Consider the following 23397-nt stretch of genomic DNA (forward strand, 5'->3'; position numbering starts at 1 on the left):
CAGTAGTTGTTAGTATGCATGTGAGCTACCAGTAGTTGTTAGTATGCATGTGAGCTACCAGTAGTTGTTAGTATGCATGTGAACTACCAGTAGTTGTTAGTATGCATGTGAGCTACCAATAGTTGTTAGTATGCATGTAAACTACCAGTAGTTGTTAGTATGCATGTGAGCTACCAATAGTTGTTAGTATGCATGTAGCTACCAGTAGTTGTTAGTATGCATGTGAGCTACCAGTAGTTGTTTAGTATGCATGTAAACTACCAGTAGTTGTTAGTATGCATGTGAGCTACCAGTAGTTGTTAGTATGCATGTGAGCTACCAGTAGTTGTTTAGTATGCATGTGAGCTACCAGTAGTTGTTAGTATGCATGTGAGCTACCAGTAGTTGTTAGTATGCATGTAGCTACCAGTAGTTGTTAGTAATGCATGTGAGCTACCAGTAGTTGTTAGTATGCATGTGAGCTACCAGTAGTTGTTAGTATGCATGTGAGCTACCAGTAGTTGTTAGTATGCATGTGAGCTACCAGTAGTTGTTAGTATGCATGTGAGCTACCAGTAGTTGTTAGTATGCATGTGAGCTACCAGTAGTTGTTAGTATGCATGTGAGCTACCAGTAGTTGTTAGTATGCATGTGAGCTACCAGTAGTTGTTAGTATGGCATGTGAGCTACCAGTAGTTGTTAGTATGCATGTGAGCTACCAATAGTTGTTTAGTATGCATGTGAGCTACCAATAGTTGTTAGTGTGCATGTGAGCTACCAATAGTTGTTTAGTATGCATGTGAACTACCCGTAGTTGTTAGTATGCATGTGAGCTACCAGTAGTTGTTAGTATGCATGTGAGCTACCAGTAGTTGTTAGTATGCATGTGAGCTACCAGTAGTTGTTAGTATGCATGTTAGCTACCCAGTAGTTGTTAGTATGCATGTGAGCTACCAGTAGTTGTTAGTATGCATGTGAGCTATCAATAGTTGTTAGTATGCATGTGAGCTACCAATAGTTGTTAGTGTGCATGTGAGCTACCAATAGTTGTTAGTATGCATGTGAACTACCAATAGTTGTTAGTATGCATGTGAGCTACCCGTAGTTGTTAGTATGCATGTGAGCTACCAATAGTTGTTAGTGTGCATGTGAGCTACCAATAGTTGTTAGTATGCATGTGAGCTACCAATAGTTGTTAGTGTGCATGTGAGCTACCAATAGTTGTTAGTATGCATGTGAACTACCCGTAGTTGTTAGTATGCATGGTGAGCTACCAGTAGTTGTTAGTATGCATGTGAGCTACCAGGTTAGTAAGTAGTTGTTAGTATGCATGTGAGGCTACCAGTAGTTGTTAGTATGCATGTGAGCTACCAGTAGTTGTTAGTATGCATGTGAGCTACCAGTAGTTGTTAGTATGCATGTGAGCTACCAGTAGTTGTTAGTATGCATGTGAGCTACCAGTAGTTGTTAGTATGCATGTGAGCTACCAGTAGTTGTTAGTATGCATGTGAGCTACCAGTTAGTTGTTAGTATGCATGTGAGCTACCAGTAGTTGTTAGTATGCATGTGAGCTACCAGTAGTTTTAGTATGCATGTGAGCTACGCAGTAGTTGTTAGTATGCATGTGAGCTACCAGTAGTTGTTAGTATGCATGTGAGCTACCAGTAGTTGTTAGTATGCATGTGAGCTACCAGTAGTTGTTAGTATGCATGTGAGCTACCAGTAGTTGTTAGTATGCATGTGAGCTACCAGTAGTTGTTAGTATGCATGTGAGCTACCAATAGTTGTTAGTATGCATGTGAGCTACCAATAGTTGTTAGTGTGCATGTGAGCTACCAATAGTTGTTAGTATGCATGTGAACTACCCGTAGTTGTTAGTATGCATGTGAGCTACCAGTAGTTGTTAGTATGCATGTGAGCTACCAGTAGTTGTTAGTATGCATGTGAGCTACCAGTAGTTGTTAGTATGCATGTTAGCTACCAGTAGTTGTTAGTATGCATGTGAGCTACCAGTAGTTGTTAGTATGCATGTGAGCTATCAATAGTTGTTAGTATGCATGTGAGCTACCAATAGTTGTTAGTGTGCATGTGAGCTACCAATAGTTGTTAGTATGCATGTGAACTACCAATAGTTGTTAGTATGCATGTGAGCTACCCGTAGTTGTTAGTATGCATGTGAGCTACCAATAGTTGTTAGTGTGCATGTGAGCTACCAATAGTTGTTAGTATGCATGTGAGCTACCAATAGTTGTTAGTGTGCATTTGAGCTACCAATAGTTGTTAGTATGCATGTGAACTACCCGTAGTTGTTAGTATGCATGTGAGCTACCAGTAGTTGTTAGTATGCATGTGAGCTACCAGTAGTTGTTAGTATGCATGTGAGCTACCAGTAGTTGTTAGTATGCATGTGAGCTACCAGTAGTTGTTAGTATGCATGTGAGCTACCAGTAGTTGTTAGTATGCATGTGAGCTACCAATAATTGCTAGTATGCATGTGAGCTACCAATAGTTGTTAGTGTGCATGTGAGCTACCAATAGTTGTTAGTATGCATGTGAACTACCCGTAGTTGTTAGTATGCATGTGAGCTACCAGTAGTTGTTAGTATGCATGTGAGCTACCAGTAGTTGTTAGTATGCATGTGAGCTACCAGTAGTTGTTAGTATGCATGTGAGCTACAAATAGTTGTTAGTATGCATGTGAGCTACCAATAGTTGTTAGTATGCATGTGAACTACCCGTAGTTGTTAGTATGCATGTGAACTACCCGTAGTTGTTAGTATGCATGTGAACTACCAATAGTTGTTAGTATGCATGTGAACTACCCGTAGTTGTTAGTATGCATGTGAACTACCCGTAGTTGTTAGTGTGCATGTGAGCTACCAATAGTTGTTAGTATGCATGTGAACTACCAGTAGTTGTTAGTATGCATGTGAACTACCCGTAGTTGTTAGTATGCATGTAACTACCCGTAGTTGTTAGTATGCATGTGAGCTACCAATAGTTGTTAGTATGCATGTGAACTACCCGTAGTTGTTAGTATGCATGTGAACTACCCGTAGTTGTTAGTGTGCATGTGAGCTACCAATAGTTGTTAGTACGCATGTGAACTACCAGTAGTTGTTAGTATGCATGTGAACTACCCGTAGTTGTTAGTGTGCATGTGAGCTACCAATAGTTGTTAGTGTGCATGTGAGCTACCAGTAGTTGTTAGTATGCATGTGAGCTACCAATAGTTGTTAGTGTGCATGTGAACTACCAGTAGTTGTTAGTATGCATGTGAACTACCCGTAGTTGTTAGTGTGCATGTGAGCTACCAATAGTTGTTAGTATGCATGTGAACTACCCGTAGTTGTTAGTGTGCATGTGAGCTACCAATAGTTGTTAGTATGCATGTGAACTACCAGTAGTTGTTAGTATGCATGTGAACTACCCGTAGTTGTTAGTGTGCATGTGAGCTACCAATAGTTGTTAGTGTGCATGTGAGCTACCAGTAGTTGTTAGTATGCATGTGAGCTACCAATAGTTGTTAGTGTGCATGTGAACTACCAGTAGTTGTTAGTATGCATGTGAACTACCCATAGTTGTTAGTGTGCATGTGAGCTACCAATAGTTGTTAGTGTGCATGTGAGCTACCAGTAGTTGTTAGTATGCATGTGAACTACCAATAGTTGTTAGTGTGCATGTGAACTACCAGTAGTTTTTAGTGTGCATGTGAGCTACCAATAGTTGTTAGTGTGCATGTGAGCTACCAATAGTTGTTAGTATGCATGTGAGCTACCAATAGTTGTTAGTATGCATGTGAGCTACCAATAGTTGTTAGTATGCATGTGAGCTACCAATAGTTGTTAGTATGCATGTGAGCTACCAATAGTTGTTAGTATGCATGTGAGCTACCAATAGTTGTTAGTATGCATGTGAGCTACCAATAGTTGTTAGTGTGCATGTGAACTACCAGTAGTTGTTAGTGTGCATGTGAACTACCAGTAGTTGTTAGTGTGCATGTGAACTACCAATAGTTGTTAGTGTGCATGTGAACTACCAGTAGTTGTTAGTGTGCATGTGAGCTACCAATAGTTGTTAGTATGCATGTGAGCTACCAATAGTTGTTAGTGTGCATGTGAGCTACCAATAGTTGTTAGTACGCATGTGAGCTACCAATAGTTGTTAGTGTGCATGTGAGCTACCAATAGTTGTTAGTACGCATGTGAGCTACCAATAGTTGTTAGTGTGCATGTGAGCTACCAATAGTTGTTAGTGTGCATGTGAGCTACCAATAGTTGTTAGTACGCATGTGAGCTACCAATAGTTGTTAGTGTGCATGTGAGCTACCAATAGTTGTATGCATGTGAGCTACCAGTAGTTGTTAGTATGCATGTGAGCTACTAGTAGTTGTTAGTATGCATGTGAGCTACCAGTAGTTGTTAGTATGCATGTGAGCTACCAGTAGTTGTTAGTATGCATGTGAGCTACCAGTAGTTGTTAGTATGCATGTGAGCTACCAGTAGTTGTTAGTATGCATGTGAGCTACCAGTAGTTGTTAGTATGCATGTGAGCTACCAATAGTTGTTAGTATGCATGTGAGCTACCAATAGTTGTTAGTGTGCATGTGAGCTACCAATAGTTGTTAGTATGCATGTGAACTACCCGTAGTTGTTAGTATGCATGTGAGCTACCAGTAGTTGTTAGTATGCATGTGAGCTACCAGTAGTTGTTAGTATGCATGTGAGCTACCAGTAGTTGTTAGTATGCATGTAAACTACCAGTAGTTGTTAGTATGCATGTGAGCTACCAGTAGTTGTTAGTATGCATGTAAACTACCAGTAGTTGTTAGTATGCATGTGAGCTACCAATAGTTGTTAGTATGCATGTAAACTACCAGTAGTTGTTAGTATGCATGTGAGCTACCAATAGTTGTTAGTATGCATGTGAGCTACCAGTAGTTGTTAGTATGCATGTGAGCTACCAGTAGTTGTTAGTATGCATGTAAACTACCAGTAGTTGTTAGTATGCATGTGAGCTACCAGTAGTTGTTAGTATGCATGTGAGCTACCAGTAGTTGTTAGTATGCATGTGAGCTACCAGTAGTTGTTAGTATGCATGTGAGCTACCAGTAGTTGTTAGTATGCATGTGAGCTACCAGTAGTTGTTAGTATGCATGTGAGCTACCAGTAGTTGTTAGTATGCATGTGAGCTACCAGTAGTTGTTAGTATGCATGTGAGCTACCAATAGTTGTTAGTATGCATGTGAACTACCCGTAGTTGTTAGTATGCATGTGAGCTACCAGTAGTTGTTAGTATGCATGTGAGCTACCAGTAGTTGTTAGTATGCATGTGAGCTACCAGTAGTTGTTAGTATGCATGTAGCTACCAGTAGTTGTTAGTATGCATGTGAGCTACCAGTAGTTGTTAGTATGCATGTGAGCTATCAATAGTTGTTAGTATGCATGTGAGCTACCAATAGTTGTTAGTGTGCATGTGAGCTACCAATAGTTGTTAGTATGCATGTGAACTACCAATAGTTGTTAGTATGCATGTGAGCTACCCGTAGTTGTTAGTATGCATGTGAGCTACCAATAGTTGTTAGTGTGCATGTGAGCTACCAATAGTTGTTAGTATGCATGTGAGCTACCAATAGTTGTTAGTGTGCATGTGAGCTACCAATAGTTGTTAGTATGCATGTGAACTACCCGTAGTTGTTAGTATGCATGTGAGCTACCAGTAGTTGTTAGTATGCATGTGAGCTACCAGTAGTTGTTAGTATGCATGTGAGCTACCAGTAGTTGTTAGTATGCATGTGAGCTACCAGTAGTTGTTAGTATGCATGTGAGCTACCAGTAGTTGTTAGTATGCATGTGAGCTACCAATAATTGTTAGTATGCATGTGAGCTACCAATAGTTGTTAGTGTGCATGTGAGCTACCAATAGTTGTTAGTATGCATGTGAACTACCCGTAGTTGTTAGTATGCATGTGAGCTACCAGTAGTTGTTAGTATGCATGTGAGCTACCAATAGTTGTTAGTATGCATGTGAGCTACCAATAGTTGTTAGTATGCATGTGAACTACCCGTAGTTGTTAGTATGCATGTGAACTACCCGTAGTTGTTAGTATGCATGTGAACTACCAATAGTTGTTAGTATGCATGTGAACTACCCGTAGTTGTTAGTATGCATGTGAACTACCCGTAGTTGTTAGTGTGCATGTGAGCTACCAATAGTTGTTAGTATGCATGTGAACTACCAGTAGTTGTTAGTATGCATGTGAACTACCCGTAGTTGTTAGTATGCATGTAACTACCCGTAGTTGTTAGTATGCATGTGAGCTACCAATAGTTGTTAGTATGCATGTGAACTACCCGTAGTTGTTAGTATGCATGTGAACTACCCGTAGTTGTTAGTGTGCATTTGAGCTACCAATAGTTGTTAGTATGCATGTGAACTACCAGTAGTTGTTAGTATGCATGTGAACTACCCGTAGTTGTTAGTGTGCATGTGAGCTACCAATAGTTGTTAGTGTGCATGTGAGCTACCAGTAGTTGTTAGTATGCATGTGAACTACCAATAGTTGTTAGTGTGCATGTGAACTACCAGTAGTTTTTAGTGTGCATGTGAGCTACCAATAGTTGTTAGTGTGCATGTGAGCTACCAATAGTTGTTAGTATGCATGTGAGCTACCAATAGTTGTTAGTATGCATGTGAGCTACCAATAGTTGTTAGTATGCAAGTGAGCTACCAATAGTTGTTAGTATGCATGTGAGCTACCAATAGTTGTTAGTATGCATGTGAGCTACCAATAGTTGTTAGTGTGCATGTGAGCTACCAATAGTTGTTAGTGTGCATGTGAGCTACCAATAGTTGTTAGTGTGCATGTGAACTACCAGTAGTTTTTAGTGTGCATGTGAGCTACCAATAGTTGTTAGTGTGCATGTGAACTACCAGTAGTTGTTAGTGTGCATGTGAACTACCAGTAGTTGTTAGTGTGCATGTGAACTACCAGTAGTTGTTAGTGTGCATGTGAACTACCAATAGTTGTTAGTGTGCATGTGAACTACCAGTAGTTGTTAGTGTGCATGTGAGCTACCAATAGTTGTTAGTGTGCATGTGAGCTACCAATAGTTGTTAGTGTGCATGTGAGCTACCAATAGTTGTTAGTGTGCATGTGAGCTACCAATAGTTGTTAGTGTGCATGTGAGCTACCAATAGTTGTTAGTACGCATGTGAGCTACCAATAGTTGTTAGTGTGCATGTGAGCTACCAATAGTTGTTAGTACGCATGTGAGCTACCAATAGTTGTTAGTGTGCATGTGAGCTACCAATAGTTGTATGCATGTGAGCTTCCAGTAGTTGTTAGTATGCATGTGAGCTACTAGTAGTTGTTAGTATGCATGTGAGCTACCAGTAGTTGTTAGTATGCATGTGAGCTACCAGTAGTTGTTAGTATGCATGTGAGCTACCAGTAGTTGTTAGTATGCATGTGAGCTACCAGTAGTTGTTAGTATGCATGTGAGCTACCAGTAGTTGTTAGTATGCATGTGAGCTACCAATAGTTGTTAGTATGCATGTGAGCTACCAATAGTTGTTAGTGTGCATGTGAGCTACCAATAGTTGTTAGTATGCATGTGAACTACCCGTAGTTGTTAGTATGCATGTGAGCTACCAGTAGTTCTTAGTATGCATGTGAGCTACCAGTAGTTGTTAGTATGCATGTGAGCTACCAGTAGTTGTTAGTATGCATGTAAACTACCAGTAGTTGTTAGTATGCATGTGAGCTACCAGTAGTTGTTAGTTTGCATGTAAACTACCAGTAGTTGTTAGTATGCATGTGAGCTACCAATAGTTGTTAGTATGCATGTAAACTACCAGTAGTTGTTAGTATGCATGTGAGCTACCAATAGTTGTTAGTATGCATGTAAACTACCAGTAGTTGTTAGTATGCATGTGAGCTACCAGTAGTTGTTAGTATGCATGTAAACTACCAGTAGTTGGTAGTATGCATGTGAGCTACCAGTAGTTGTTAGTATGCATGTGAGCTACCAGTAGTTGTTAGTATGCATGTGAGCTACCAGTAGTTGTTAGTATGCATGTGAGCTACCAGTAGTTGTTAGTATGCATGTGAGCTACCAGTAGTTGTTAGTATGCATGTGAGCTACCAGTAGTTGTTAGTATGCATGTGAGCTACCAGTAGTTGTTAGTATGCATGTGAGCTACCAGTAGTTGTTAGTATGCATGTGAGCTACCAGTAGTTGTTAGTATGCATGTGAGCTACCAGTAGTTGTTAGTATGCATGTGAGCTACCAATAGTTGTTAGTATGCATGTGAGCTACCAATAGTTGTTAGTGTGCATGTGAGCTACCAATAGTTGTTAGTATGCATGTGAACTACCCGTAGTTGTTAGTATGCATGTGAGCTACCAGTAGTTGTTAGTATGCATGTGAGCTACCAGTAGTTGTTAGTATGCATGTGAGCTACCAGTAGTTGTTAGTATGCATGTGAGCTACCAGTAGTTGTTAGTATGCATGTGAGCTACCAGTAGTTGTTAGTATGCATGTGAGCTACCAATAGTTGTTAGTATGCATGTGAGCTACCAATAGTTGTTAGTGTGCATGTGAGCTACCAATAGTTGTTAGTATGCATGTGAACTACCAATAGTTGTTAGTATGCATGTGAGCTACCCGTAGTTGTTAGTATGCATGTGAGCTACCAATAGTTGTTAGTGTGCATGTGAGCTACCAATAGTTATTAGTATGCATGTGAGCTACCAATAGTTGTTAGTGTGCATGTGAGCTACCAATAGTTGTTAGTGTGCATGTGAGCTACCAATAGTTGTTAGTATGCATGTGAGCTACCAGTAGTTGTTAGTGTGCATGTGAGCTACCAATAGTTGTTAGTGTGCATGTGAGCTACCAATAGTTGTTAGTATGCATGTGAGCTACCAGTAGTTGTTAGTATGCATGTGAACTACCCGTAGTTGTTAGTATGCATGTGCTCTTATGTTGCTGGGTGCCTAGCTTTGACTTATGAATCAGAACACATTTATCTACTCCCCTTGGCTCCCCTCTCTACTCTGACGCACACACGCATGCACACACACGCACGCACGCACACACACACACACACACACACACACACACACACACACACACACACACACACACACACACACACACACACACACACACACACACACACACACACACACACACACACACACACACACACACACACACACACACACACACACACACACACACACACACACATGGGCTGCCCAAAAAATGTGACCTATCCAGGACGCAGCTGTCACTTCAAGGCTGTGGGCACTTGCCCGTCACCCACCAGGAGCCTCGACCACGGGGAGCGAGGGAAAAAGAGGGAGCAAGGGAAAGAGAGGGAGTGAGGGAAAGAGAGGGAGCAAGGGAGAGAGAGGGAGCGAGGGAAAGAGAGGGAGCAAGGGAGGGACAGGGAGAAAGGGAGAGAGAGGGAGCGAGGGAGGGAGAGAGAGGGAGAGACAGGGAGCGAGGGAGAGACAGGGAGCGAGGGAGAGAGAGAGCGAGGGAGAGAGAGGGAGCGAGGGAGAGAGAGGGAGCGAGGGAGAGAGAGAGAGGGAGCAAGGGAGAGAGAGGGTGCGAGGGAGAGAGAGGGAGCGAGGGAGAGAGAGGGAGCAAGGGAGAGAGAGGGTGCGAGGGAGAGAGAGGGAGCGAGGGAGAGAGAGGGAGCGAGGGAGAGAGAGGGTGCGAGGGAGAGAGAGGGAGCTTAACTCCTGACAAGAAAAAAAGAGTAGTGTGGGTGCACTAGAGCCACTCTCCTTGAGTCCAAGTAGAGCCAGTTTGGATAGTGGTGACATTAAAGCCTCCATAGGTCAGATCTCTCTCTCTCCACTCTTCGGTGGGGTGTAAGCAGAGCCCCAGACCCCCTTCAAAGGGACGTAGCGATGGCGGCTAAGTCTAGATGATCCAGGTGGACTTACACCAGGGGCTCCAGTGGACAGGAGGGCAGGCAGAGAGAGGACACTTTAATTTGTTCCAGATGAAATATTTGGCTTCCCAGATCTTGTTACCTTAACTGGACTTTGCGAGGATGTGAAAAAAATGGATTGCATATTTTTCTGGGAGGTGACGAGGTAAGTTCATTATCAGGGGTTAATAATTGGGTTAAAGGCATGTTGTCCCTTCACTGGCATGATATTTATTGAGGGATTTGGGGTAACTTTATGATGATAAGTTAATTGGTTACCTTCTGTGTTTTATTTGCGTCTCCATAAGTGGACTTCATCGTTGCAGCTGCATGTTCATTTCATTTGTGGCAGTAACTTACTGTATATCTATGTAACCACAGACTCCAGATCAAATTGGAATGCTGAGAGGTACCTCTGACCAGCCAAGGAATAGAAGTACCAATGAATGATTTCATAAGGATTGTTCCATACACTCAGTAACTGCAACCCATATCTAAAAGGCTGTCACTTGTTGAACATGAAGTGTTCAGAACCATGAGCACCAACCCAAAGAAAATGGCGGAAGGCGGCACACACCTCAGTCCTGGTATCCCCTCCAAACGGGCCAAAGTTTCCCAGGACCAGGTAGTTCCGGACACAGGGGACCCAGGTCGAACCCCGCCGGTGTTCCTGCGCAAGCTCCGCAAGGCTGCAGTGGGGACAGGGTGTGATATCCGCCTGAGGGTGTCTGTGCGGGGTCAACCTGCCCCCTCTCTGTTTTGGTACCATAACAATGATCTCCTGGCCCCGCCTGGGGAGAAGGATGTTGGGGGTCTGTGGATCAGGGATTGCAAGGCCAGTGACGCTGGTCTCTATACCTGCGTGGCCAGCAACTGCCTGGGGGAGGCTCAGAGCAGCGCCCTGCTTGCCGTTATGGACCTGGGAGAAGGTAAAGTTGGGGAAACATTGGGACAACATTATGATTCATCTGTGTTTGCTGAGTATTGAAACATGGGGACAACCCTCACAAAACATTGTGTAAGTCTACAAGGGAAGCATGCAGGGGAACATCTGTTATCCATCTACTTTTTAAAAGGTGCTTGGTAAGCAAAGGACCAATCTTTACAAAAGACAACAACAATGTACCTAACAGGTTTGCAGGTGGTATATTTATTTAATTCCATCTCAAATAGCTGTCCATTCCACTCTAGAAAACCCTTTCAAAAGTACTTCAACCCTGCCTTCAAAACGACTTCTACTGTAGAAGCCGTCAGCTAGCAACACTTGTCTTGAGAGGGGTGAGGTTAAATTTGGCTCCTCAGTCTAAATGGAGGCGTAGCGGTTTAGGGTGGGGCTGGTGTGACCCCCCCCCATGTCATCACGTCGCTGTGATCTTTTAGCAGTTGAACCCTTCACCTTCTGACCCCCTGGTTGGATGATTGTTGTTTTGCAGTTTGAAGCAAACTGAAGTGACATGGTGGCCATTTTGTCCAGGGTGTAACTGAGAGATGGAGAGAGAGAGAGATTACTCCATTTGAATGACTGTAAATAGATGTTTGTGTATTTATTTGTGTGTTTACAGTATCACATTTGGGCCTGCAGAGAGCTACATCTAATAAAGGAATCAGACAAATGCTATGTGTCTCACCAGTCAGTAAAGGCCATGTCATTAGTCTGGACCACATCACATGAGAGAATAAACAGATGTAACTGGAGCTCCACACGTAGTGTCCCACAACCCAGTGCCATCCAACATGTTGTCTGTCTGTGTCCCAAATTGCACTCTACTCCCTATATAGTGGCAGTGGAGGCTGCTGAGAGACGACGGCTCATAATAATGGCTGGAACAGAGTAAATTATATTTGATACCATTCCACCTATTCTGCTCCAGCCATTACCACGAGCCCGTCTTCCCCAATTAAGGACATAGGAATCCATTTTGGGACGCAGGACAGAATCTTACGGTGAGAACGCTATTAAAGGGAAGACGGTACGACGAAGGACACTTTTTGTACTATGTGCGTGGTGAAGCCGAAAGCATTGCCCTGATCCCCTTGTTTCATAAGATACTATCTATAATTAGAATGCTTTGGAGGGCTCCTTTGCTGAGGGTGGGAGATCTGACGGCATGAGTTCACCGTAACAGACAGTTAGCTGAATCCTGAGAGAGATGGATCGGCCTTTTTGAAAGGCTAGACGAGGAACTCTAACTCACTCCCCTCTCATCTCATCTTCTTTATACTCCCCTTCAGCTCTCACTCACTCCCCCCCTCTATTAATTTATTTCCTTGCCCTTTTATCGGTTCTCATTCTTCCCACCTCTCTCTCTTGATCTCCCTCTTCCTCTGCAATCGCACCATACTCCTCTCCCCTCTCTCCCTTTCCTGGGGATGTCTTTGGCCTTCGCCAGACAATCTCTGCTTATCACTTTCTGCCCCCAAACCTTCTGTCCCTTTCACTCCACTCTTCTCCCCCTCTCTCCTCAGCCCTCTACCCCTCGCTCCTCAGCCTTCTCCCCCTCTCTCCTCACCCATCACACCCTCTTGTTTTCTCCTCACCTCTCTCCCCTCTCCTGTTGACATATTGGTCTTATTCTTGAGTCTCTGCCTAGAACCTTCTACCCCTCTCTTCTCATGTCTGTGTCTCTCTCCCTCCTGATGGGTCTCTGTGTCTCTCTCCCTCCTGGTGGGTCTCTGTGTCTCTGTCCTCCTGGTGGGTCTCTGTGTCTATCTATCCTCCTGGTGGGTCTCTGTGTCTCTCTCCTGGTGGGTCTCTGTGTCTCTCTCTCTCCTGGTGGGTCTCTGTGTCTCTCTCCCTCCTGGTGGGTCTCTGTGTCTCTGTCCTCCTGGTGGGTCTCTGTGTCTATCTATCCTCCTGGTGGGTCTTGTGTCTCTCTCTCCTCCTGATGGGTCTCTGTGTCTCTCTCCCTCCTGATGGGTCTCTGTGTCTCTGTCCTCCTGGTGGGTCTCTATGTCTATCTCTCCTCCTGGTGGGTCTCTGTGTCTCTCTCTCTCTCCTGGTGGGTCTCTGTGTCTCTCTCTCTCTCTCCTGGTGGGTCTCTGTGTCTCTCCCCTCCTGGTGGGTCTCTATGTCTCTCTCTCCTCCTGATGGGTCTCTGTGTCTCTCTCCCTCCTGATGGGTCTCTGTGTCTCTGTCCTCCTGGTGGGTCTCTATGTCTATCTCTCCTCCTGGTGGGTCTCTGTGTCTCTCTCCTGGTGGCTCTCTGTGTCTCTCTCTCTCTCCTGGTGGGTCTCTGTGTCTCTCTCTCTCTTGGTGGGTCTCTGTGTCTATCTCTCTCTCCTGGTAGGTCTCTGTGTCTCTCTCTCTCCTGGTGGGTCTCGGTGTCTCTCTCTCTCTTGGTGGGTCTCTGTGTCTATCTCTCTCTCCTGGTGGGTCTCTGTGTCTCTCTCTCTCCTGGTGGGTCTCTGTGACTCTCCCCTCCTGGTGGGTCTCTATGTCTATCTCTCCTCCTGGTGGGTCTCTGTCTCTCTCCTCCTGGTGGGTCTCTGTCTCTCTCCTCCTGGTGGGTCTCTGTGTCTCTCTCCTCCTGGTGGGTCTCTATGTCTATCTCTCCTCCTGGTGATATTCAACCTGCATGTGACCATCTATCTCCCACCATGACCAATACGCTTCTTCTCAGACACTCTATCTCCCCTTTCTCTGCCCTTCTTTTCACCTCTCTCTCACCCCCCTCCCCTCTCTCTCTCTCTCTCTCTCCCTCTCACTCCCCTCTCTCTCTCTCTCTCTCTCTCTCTCTCTCTCTCTCTCTATTTCTCTCTCTCTTTCTCTCTCCCTCTTTCCCTGCCCCAGACCCCTGTGTGGTTCTCTCCCTCCTCCCTTCCCTCTATCCCCTCCTCTCTTATTTGTGGCATGGTATGTGCCAGGGGGTTTGTGTTCCAGAGATGTGTGGATGCCATCGGGCTCTCCTATTGCACCAGTACACATCACAAGTAATTATAGCAACACCACAGTGCCTCAGTGGGGCTGAGACTATGGACAGTCACACTCAATCACAGTCATTATGATGAAAGAGAGAGGGAGGGAGGGTTGAGGGAGTGGGAGATATAGATGTATAAAAGGATAGAGGAAGTGTGTGTGTTTTTTCTGGTAATAGATGCATGTAGAAAAGACTGGATGCATCACATGTAGGTCTTTTTAGAGGCTGGCCCTTTAAGAAGTCAAAAAGCACCATATGTCAGTACTGACCACAACAAGCCTGTGACTGTAATACGTTTTCACACATCATATTTGGCTTAGTAGTGTTTACGCTTTGACCACTGAATCACTTCAATGACCTGACATGAGGTCAGTCTGTAAACGTAACCCCCTCACACATTCAATGATTTTACAACTCTTATAATCTTGGTTACCCAGAAGTCAAATCCGCTTGCGCATATCTGTAATTTGCTGTTTTACTTCTGGGGGGGAATGCTGTTAACAATTATGGTTACCTTTCCGCAACGGAAGGAAGTGAAGTCTCCTCCCTCGCCAACGGAAACTCTCAGCCAAGCCCCTCCCTTCCGCTAATTTCACAGGTGTTATTCATGGGCAAATTTTGTTCTCATTCATTTTTACGATACAGACAATTTTGACTTTGTGGCTGTGGAATCTAGTGGAAACTGTAAATCATCCACACACAGGCTTGAAAATCACTGCACCTGCTTAAGTTAAGCACCCCCTTCTCCCCATACTGATTGGTCCAAAAATCAACAACAAAAGCCCAAACCAGAAACTACTGTTGCCTGTAATCACATAATTATACGTGAGCCTTGACAGATCCTCAACGTTTCATCTGTCCACGAGAATCTGTCAGTTTCATACGTCCACGATAGATGTTTAATGATGTAAACCACCCCAATGGTTACATCATGTTTCTCTGAACGCTATCCAAGTAACTGGTATTTTAGCTGACATGGTATTTAGACTACATGAAACATCCATAAAGGTGTTATAAATGCCTTATATAAACCCCCATCAAGTTACCAAACATGCATGCTCTTAGACTGGCCTCTCAAACCTCTGCCATTTTGTTATTCTGGGAAGGATACCAGAATGCAACAGTCCCATGCTTGGGAGGACTTGAACGTGATCCTCCCACGCCTCTGGCCCATATTCCACAACTACGGTTTGTTATGCCAAATATTGTGACTGTCCTCTCTAGTGTCCTTGTGGATCTAGGGAGTTTCAGTGTGGCTAGCTATGCTATGCTAACCAGAACTCTACTGTAATTTAACGACCCCGTGACTAGTTGACAGGGTGGATTCCCACCCTCAGAATATATTTACTGTGCAGTTATAGACCCATGTCTTAGACTCACACTGTCGGTGGGTATATATGCACTCCAGAATTTGGTCTACGTGTCTAACATTTGATATCCTCAAGCAGGAGATCAATTTAGTGACGTCAGACATAGTGGTGACCAATCCCCTCAGATTTAGAATGCAATGTAGTCCACCACCACACTCTGTATACATGTGTTTTTAGCCTGTCAAATTGATTCTGCTTTTGGTCCGTCATTCAAAAGTTCACCTCTACTTTTTATAGTCACTTAAAGATCGAATCGGCTTTTAGGGGAAACAGAGACAATGTTCTCCCTCAGAGCCAGTGGAGGGAAAAGCACCCAAATTGTCATACTTGAGTAAAAGTAAAGATATCTTAATATTAATAGAATATGACTCAAGTAAAAGTAAAAGTGACCCAGTAAAATACTACTTCAGTAAAATTCTAAGAGTATTTGTCACGATTTACTAGGAGTGGTGGGTGGAATCAGGCGCAGAGAGCAGGGTTCAGTAGATTGTCAATTTATTCTCCGGCGCACAAAAACGGTCATGCCAACACACAGGGTGCATACAATAGACCAGCCCAAACACAGGACCAAAATAGTCCGGAGAATAACCACACGAAAACCTCCATACAACAGAGTAACAAAAACAATCCCGCACAAAACAAGGGCGGGACAACCTACTATATATAAGGACGCTAATTACACTAAAACACACACAGGTGAAACTAATAAGACAAAACCAACAGACAAACGAAAAAGGGATCGGTAGCGGCTAGTAGGACGGTGACGACGACCGCCGAGCACCACCCGAACAGGCAGGGGAGCCAACTTCGGCGGAAGTCGTGACAGTATTTGGTTTTAAATATACTTAAGTATCAAAAGTAAAAGTATACATCATTTAAAATTCCTTTCTTGATTTTTTAACTTATGGATAGCCAGGGGCACACTCCAAACACTCAGACACCATTTACAAACTAAGCTTTTCTTTTTAGTGAGTCCTCCAGATCAGAGGCAGTAGGAATGACTAGGGATGTTTTCTTGATAAGTGTGTGAATTGGACCATTTTCCAGTCCTGCTAAGCACTGTAAATGACACGAGTACTTGTATGGAGTAAAAAAGTACATTATTTTCTTTAGGAATGTCGTGGAGTAAAAGTAAATATAGGAAAGTACACATACCCTAAAAAAACGACTTACGTAGTACCTTAAAGTATTTTTTACTTAAGTACTTTACACCACTGCCCAGAGCCTTTGTTATGGTTATTGTTTTGATGATTGAACAGAGGTGGAGGCATGTTCGGCAGCATGGAAAAACAACGACAGTACATATTCTGCTGTTCCATTGCAAGTGTGATGATGTCAGAGGGGAAAATAGTGTTTGCTGTTTGCTGTTACTTGTATATTGTTGAAATATCTCAAACAGATGTTAGCCTTGAAAACACGACCCTGGGCAACACAGCGACTAGGGTCTGGTTTAAATGATGGACTATTTTGGCAAAGAGGAACTACCTCACTGCCTACATCAATACTTTATCAGCTTGAATAAAATACAAAATAGTAACTAGCAATACGGAGATCACCTTCAACCTTCACTAAAACCACTGCAAAGGTTTTGCCTGCAAACTTTGGTTTTGAGTTGCGTTTTTCTGGCATGTCTGGCTTGTGATTTGAGTCCCCGGATTTGTTTTCTTTATCGACGTAGGCAGTGATGTACTTCCTCTACGCCAAAAGAGTCCATCATTGAAACCTAGTCACTGTGTTGCCTAAGGACGGGTTTTCAAGACTCAACAGACGTAGCAGTTTCACCATGAAGTATTTCAGCTTTAAAGCAGCTTGTTGAAGTTATTCATGGCTGACAACGATATCTTTGCCATGTTCATTGGCTGTCAGAACAGACAGAAATGTAAACAACTCCCACTCAATAAGTTGTGTTCAAACGTTCTCTGTTCTTTAACGAGTTCAGATTCTGTTTCAGTGCATCACAGGATCACAGGAAGCCTTCAGTCTGTCACTAGTAGGGGGTTTTCTCAGTCCAAGCAGAGAGTCAGACAGGACAGTAAAGGTTGTTTCAGCCCGGTCTGTAATCTCCTTATTACAGGAGGGCACGTCCACTGTAAGGGTACAGAGCAGGGGTAACAGGGGTGTACAATAGCCCACTCGAAATAGACCACCGGGCTTGGTGTTGTTGTGTTGGGGGAACGGGGGAGAGAGAGAGAGAGAGGGCCTGAGCGAGGCAGAGGGAACCATCAGGCGCATTGAGGCAGCCATCTTAAGTAATATGTCCTCACCCTGGCCATGAAGTAGACAGGACATCTAGGGGTCTGGGAGGAGAAGCCATTTTAAGGATCTCATATTCATCCTTGCCTCCATGGGATTGGGATACACATTCCAACTAAGGAGAAGTGGCCATTTTGAAATAAGTCATCCTTACCTCACTAAGGTCAGGATTTGAGGGTAAAACCAGGAAGAACTGTCAAGTGTAGAGGAACAGGCTTAGATTGTGATTTGATGGTGATTTGAGAGTTCGACAAGAAGACGGACGTTTGATTAACGAGGATTACACATCTGAGAGGCCCAATGTTAAACGAATAAGAGAGTGAGAGAGATATCAACTGGAGCCATGCTAAAGAAGGAGTATCTGGAAGCTCGGAAGGCTTTGAGAAGTGTGAGCGACGGTGTGACCGGCCCCAGGAGAAAGAAACCCAAAGGTGAGTGTTAGAACTCTTTCTAACCAACCACACGGAAGAGGTGGGAAGTGTCTGGGCTCTTGAGTAGGTTCGTTCTTACTGTTCAGCTATCTATTATCTTATGACAATCTGATGTTGTTGTGCTTACTGGGACGAAGTCTGAAGTAAAAAAGGATGGGACCATGATGAGGTCACAACAGACACAGAAGACCTCATCAGACTCATATTGTCCACTGTTCATTCTCTTCCATTACCTCCTTATAAAATATTGAATTGTACAAAACTATTTACTTATTCTTCCAGTTCTAGTTGGGGACCAGGATGTTTCAAACCTAACAGGTGTTGGCTGGCTGACAGGCCTCCAGTGCAAACCAATAATACTCATCTAATGAGCAGGCTATTCACAGCATCCCCCGATGATGATAACTAGACACGCACTGCCTCTGAGGATAGTCTCTTCTTCTAGGCTCTCAACTATTAACAGGCGCTGAGAAAAATGACTGGGCATTGCATCCATAAAATGACTGTACCAGCTACAGCAAATACTAGGGAGTACATTGTTTCAAAGGATAATATTGCAATACTTCAAAGACTCTGTGGGAGCAGTTGTAAATACATTATCTCCCACCAGTGAGCCCCCCCCCCCGACTGCCTGTCTGTCTGATCACATGGTAGATACAGTACCTCCTAATTTTAGTCCATACTGTAGGCATAGAGTATCTCATAGTATCTCTCTGTCTCTCTCTGCCCCCCCCCTCTCTTTCTCTCCTTCTCTCAGTCTGTCTCTGCCCCCCCTCTCTCTTTCTCTCCTTCTCTCAGTCTGTCTCTGCCCCCCCTCTCTTTCTCTCCTTCTCTCAGTCTGTCTCTGCCCCCCCTCTCTCTTTCTCTCCTTCTCTCAGTCTGTCTCTGCCCCCCCTCTCTCTTTCTCTCCTTCTCTCAGTCTGTCTCTGCCCCTCCCCTCTCTCTTTCTCTCCTTCTCTCAGTCTTTCTCTGCCCCCCCCCTCTCTCTTTCTCTCCTTCTCTCCTTCTCTCAGTCTCTCTCTGCCCCCCCCTCTCTCTTTCTCTCCTTCTCACAGTCTGTCTCTGCCCCCCCTCTCTTTCTCTCCTTCTCTCAGTCTGTCTCTGCCCCCCTCTCTCTTTCTCTCCTTCTCTCAGTCTGTCTCTGCACCCCCTCTCTCTTTCTCTCCTTCTCTCAGTCTGTCTCTGCCCCCCCTCTCTCTCTTTCTCTCCTTCTCTCAGTCTGTCTCTGCCCCCCCCTCTCTCTTTCTCTCCTTCTCTCAGTCTGTCTCTGCCCCCCCCCCCCTCTCTCTTTCTCTCCGTCTCTCAGTCTGTCTCTGCCCCCTTTCTCTCCCCTCTTTGTCACCCCAGTCCACTATCCAGTCCTGTGACTAACACAGACCAGACCTAGAGAATGAGATAAACTAGCAAGAGGCATCTGTGTGATGTATAAATCCCATTACATTCCCAGAATGCATCCCAGTGCATGGTCACGGACCACAATGTATCGCCATATTCAGTGATGTAAAGTACTTAAGTAAAATTACTTTAAAGTATTACTTAAGTAGTTTTTTTTTCACTACATTAGTAAAGAAAATATCAATAGTACCATAATAGTACCATAATAACATATTGTACTACATACATTTCCCCTGACAACTAAAAGTACTTGTTACATTTTGAATGGTTAGCAGGACAGGAGCATTTTGAAATTCACTTATCAAGAGAACACGTGGTCATCCCTACTACCTCTGGTCTGGTGGACTCACTAAACACAACAGCATCTTGTGGTAATAAAGTCTGAGTGTTGCAGTGTGCCCCTGGCTGTCGGAGTGTGCCCCTGGCTATCCGTCATTTAAAAAACAAGAAAATGGAGCCTTCTGCTTTGCTTAATATAAGGAATTTGAAATGATTTATACTTTTACATCTACCTCTATAATTTAGCAATTAAATGTACTTTTGATACATTTTTTAAACTAAATACTTTTAGACTTTTACTGAAGTAGTATTTTACTGAGTAACTTTCACTTTTACTTGAGTAACTTTCTATTAATGTATCTATACTTTTACTCAAGTATGACAATTGGGTACTTTTTCCACCACTGGCCATATTAAGGGAACTGACCTATTTTGTCAGGTGAGGAAAGATGATCCTAGATCTGTACCAAGGGGAAATTTCACCCCGGATCATGAGATGAGGTGCCTCCGTGTTTGGCCTGGCGTCCTGTTTATGTTCCTTCTCTCTAGTTAGGCGTCAGTCCCATGGTCTGAGGCCTGGAGGGGGCCAGGATTAGGTGATAGGATCAGGTTTCTGTGTGGTCGTCAGCAGTCAGTACAGACATGCCCACTGTGTCTGTCACCTGGGCCTGGACCTCTACACCACCCTGTATCTCCACAGGGTCTGACTCTGAGCTACGTTTACAACAAAGGAATGGCTTCTGTTCTATGACGGTAGTAGAATGTATAAACCCACTGGGCAAAAACTGGTTGAATCAACGTTGTTTCCACGTCATTTCAACCCTAAAATGAAACGTGATAATGTTGAATCAATGTGGAAAACTGATTGGATTTGCAAAAAGTCATCAACCTGAAGGAATTTCCTCTTTTTTCCACCAAACCTACAACCTAAATCCAATGACAGGGTGATATTTTTGGTTGATTTCATGTTGAATTCATGTTAGTTGACAACTTAACCAAATGGAAATGGAAAGACGTTGAACTGACGTCTGTGCCCGGTAGGAAGTTTCCTCTAACTAGACAGAGAAACCGGAAACGAACATGTAGACCCGGGGAAACCTCAGGGCAAGAGGAATGATTTCCTTGTCTTCCCTAGCAAACGTCTAGATATGGGTTGTGACTAACAGGTTTTGGAGAAGGCTCTGGGTTCCTCTGTTGGGATTGACCGTGTCCTGTGGTTGGACCTGTGGCGCAAAGTGACTCGTATAAAAAAGCAACTCGATTAAGATGCGCCCACAGCGGGGTCTGTTTTCTACCTCACTGAGCTAATGCCAGATAAATGCCTCTGATAGAGTTGTGGGCCTGCAGAGAGTTCATCAGAGCTGCGCCACTGAAACCCCCCTCTGTCACAAAATCAATGGGCTTCCGTGAAGTCTGCTCTGTTTCTCATTGCTGTAAACTCATCCAAGTAGAGTAAATGGTATGCTGGCTACTGTATTGTATCAGCTAATTGATATCTGCATGGAAGTCATGTTGTTTTCATCCATTTTCATGTAACTGATGATGGGGAAGAAAGAGGGGCGAGGAAGCTTCTTTAGACTATAAGAGATACGCCCATTGTGTTACTATGGTGACTTACTGTGATATAGTAACTGAATCCCCCTTAGGTCATTTGTCTGACAACGTATTGTAGCTTTGACACCTGCTTCTTGGATTTTCATTGGACTGCTGTAATAGAAGGCAGTGTTATGATTGGTCCGGGGACATATTGATCCCGGTCAAGTGAATTGTGTCTATCGTGGTGTATCCTGTATTGCACAGAGACCCTTGGTATTGATTACTCACTGCCAGAGAAAATCCCTTCTTTCTGGAGATGCATAGGGCGAGGTGATGGAGCAGGGATGAAGAGGGATGGAGGGAGACGAAGGGAGGCAGAGGGAGGGATGGGGAAAAGGGGAAGGATGGAAGGATGGAAGGAAGGAAGGAAGGAAGGAAGGAAGGAAGGAAGGAAGGAAGGAAGGAAGGAAGGAAGGAAGGAAGGAAGGAAGGAAGGAAGGAAGGAAGGAAGGAAGGAAGGAAGGAAGGAAGGAAGGAAGGAGAAGGCTTATAGCTATTGAGGCAGCTTTTGAGTGAAAAGGAACACTGTATTGGCTGTAATTTTAATTAGAGTGCATTCACTTACTTAGAAACAGCCAAATGGGTAAATAAACAACATTATTACGATCAATGGAAGCTTTAGCTGTAAAAAAATACTAATCTATTGCGACGTCTGGGAATGGTTGGCTTTCTCTGATTTATGGACATGTGGTAATATCCCCTGGGTATTGACACTGTGTATCACACTTATAAACTGTAGCGTGTCTCACGTAACAACGATGAAAAAGTGGATTTCTCAGCATAGCAGTCAATCGCAGTGTGAAAGATTTGGCCTAAATCAAAAAAATGCCCATCTAGTTTCTGGATGGCTGGGTGGTTTTTACAATGAGATCTGGGTCCCCCTGTTATTATTTTTAAATTCATTTGATGGATGTGGTGGACACAGATGTATCTGAGAGAACGATACATTGTGTGTGTGTGTGTGTGTGTGTGTGTGTGTGTGTGTGTGTGTGTGTGTGTGTGTGTGTGTGTGTGTGTGTGTGTGTGTGAGAGAGAGAGAGAGAGAGAGAGAGAGGATTATATTATGACAGACCAGCTAGATCTACTGTCTTTATTATATTATGACAGGCGAAAAGAAGGGCGGAGGAAGGGGAGATAGAGTGTCTGAGAAGAGGATTATTGGTCATGGTGGGAGATAGATGGTCACATGCAGGTTGAATATCACCAGGAGGAGAGAGACATAGTCCCACCAGGAGGAGAGATAGACATAGAGACCCACCAGGAGGAGAGATAGACATAGAGACCCACCAGGAGGAGAGATAGACATAGAGACCCACCAGGAGGAGAGATAGACATAGAGACCCACCAGGAGGAGAGAGACAGAGACCCACCAGGAGGAGAGAGTCACAGAGACCCACCAGGAGAGAGAGAGACACAGAGACCCACCAGGAGGAGAGAGACATAGAGACCCACCAGGAGGAGAGAGACACAGAGACTCACCAGGAGGAGAGAGAGACACAGAGACCCACCAGGAGAGAGAGAGAGAGACATAGAGACCCACCAGGAGGAGAGAGACACAGAGACCCACCAGGAGGAGAGAGACATAGAGACCCACCAGGAGGACAGAGACACAGAGACCCACCAGGAGGAGAGAGACACAGAGTCCCACCAGGAGGAGAGAGAAACAGAGACCCATCAGGAGGGAAAGAGACACAGACATGAGAAGAGAGGGGTAGAAGGTTCTAGGCAGAGACCCAAGAATAAGACCAATATGTCAACAGGAGAGGGGAGAGAGGTGAGGAGAAAACAAGAGGGTGTGATGGGTGAGGAGAGAGGGGGAGACGGCGGAGGATTGAGGGGGAGAAGGTATGGGGGCAGAAAGTGATAAGCAGAGATTGTCTGGCGAAGGCCAAAGACGTCCCCAGGAAAGGGAGAGAGGGGAGAGGAGTATGGTGGAAAGGAAGGGCAGCGATTGCAGAGGAAGCGTGTGACAGGCCTGTAATAAGAAGGGAGGATTTGTAGTGTCAGGTGATAGCAGTGGGAGGATGATGTGTTCTCTTCACCTTTCCTCGTTCCCTAATTCCTTTCACCACATCTGTTTGTTTCATGATCTGTTATTTCTAGTTGATGATTATTCATCGGCCCAGGACCGAGTTTGGGAAACCCTACACTAACGTAGTGAGAGAGATACACTGTGTATAAAACACCACAAAGACAAACGCACAACCTACTGTTGATGTCAAATGT

The 23397-nt window shown here is 44.2% G+C and overlaps 1 protein-coding gene across 3 annotated transcripts in view; it reads left to right on the plus strand.

Moving 5' to 3' along the window:
- The first annotated feature begins 9696 nt into the window (after positions 1 to 9696).
- Positions 9697 to 23397, plus strand: part of LOC109881614 (striated muscle preferentially expressed protein kinase) — a 57222-nt gene continuing 43521 nt past the window's right edge. For 2 of the 3 annotated variants that reach the window (XM_031824022.1, XM_031824023.1), the window contains exons 1-2: positions 9697 to 10096; positions 10312 to 10859. In XM_031824022.1, coding sequence (XP_031679882.1) covers positions 10466 to 10859 — 394 coding nt within the window. In that variant the 5' untranslated portion in view covers positions 9697 to 10096; positions 10312 to 10465. The remainder of the gene's footprint in view (positions 10097 to 10311; positions 10860 to 23397) is intronic. The other variant, XM_031824024.1, reaches the window with a different exon arrangement.

This window comes from Oncorhynchus kisutch, linkage group LG5, assembly GCF_002021735.2.
Source record: "Oncorhynchus kisutch isolate 150728-3 linkage group LG5, Okis_V2, whole genome shotgun sequence".
NCBI lineage: Eukaryota > Metazoa > Chordata > Actinopteri > Salmoniformes > Salmonidae > Oncorhynchus > Oncorhynchus kisutch.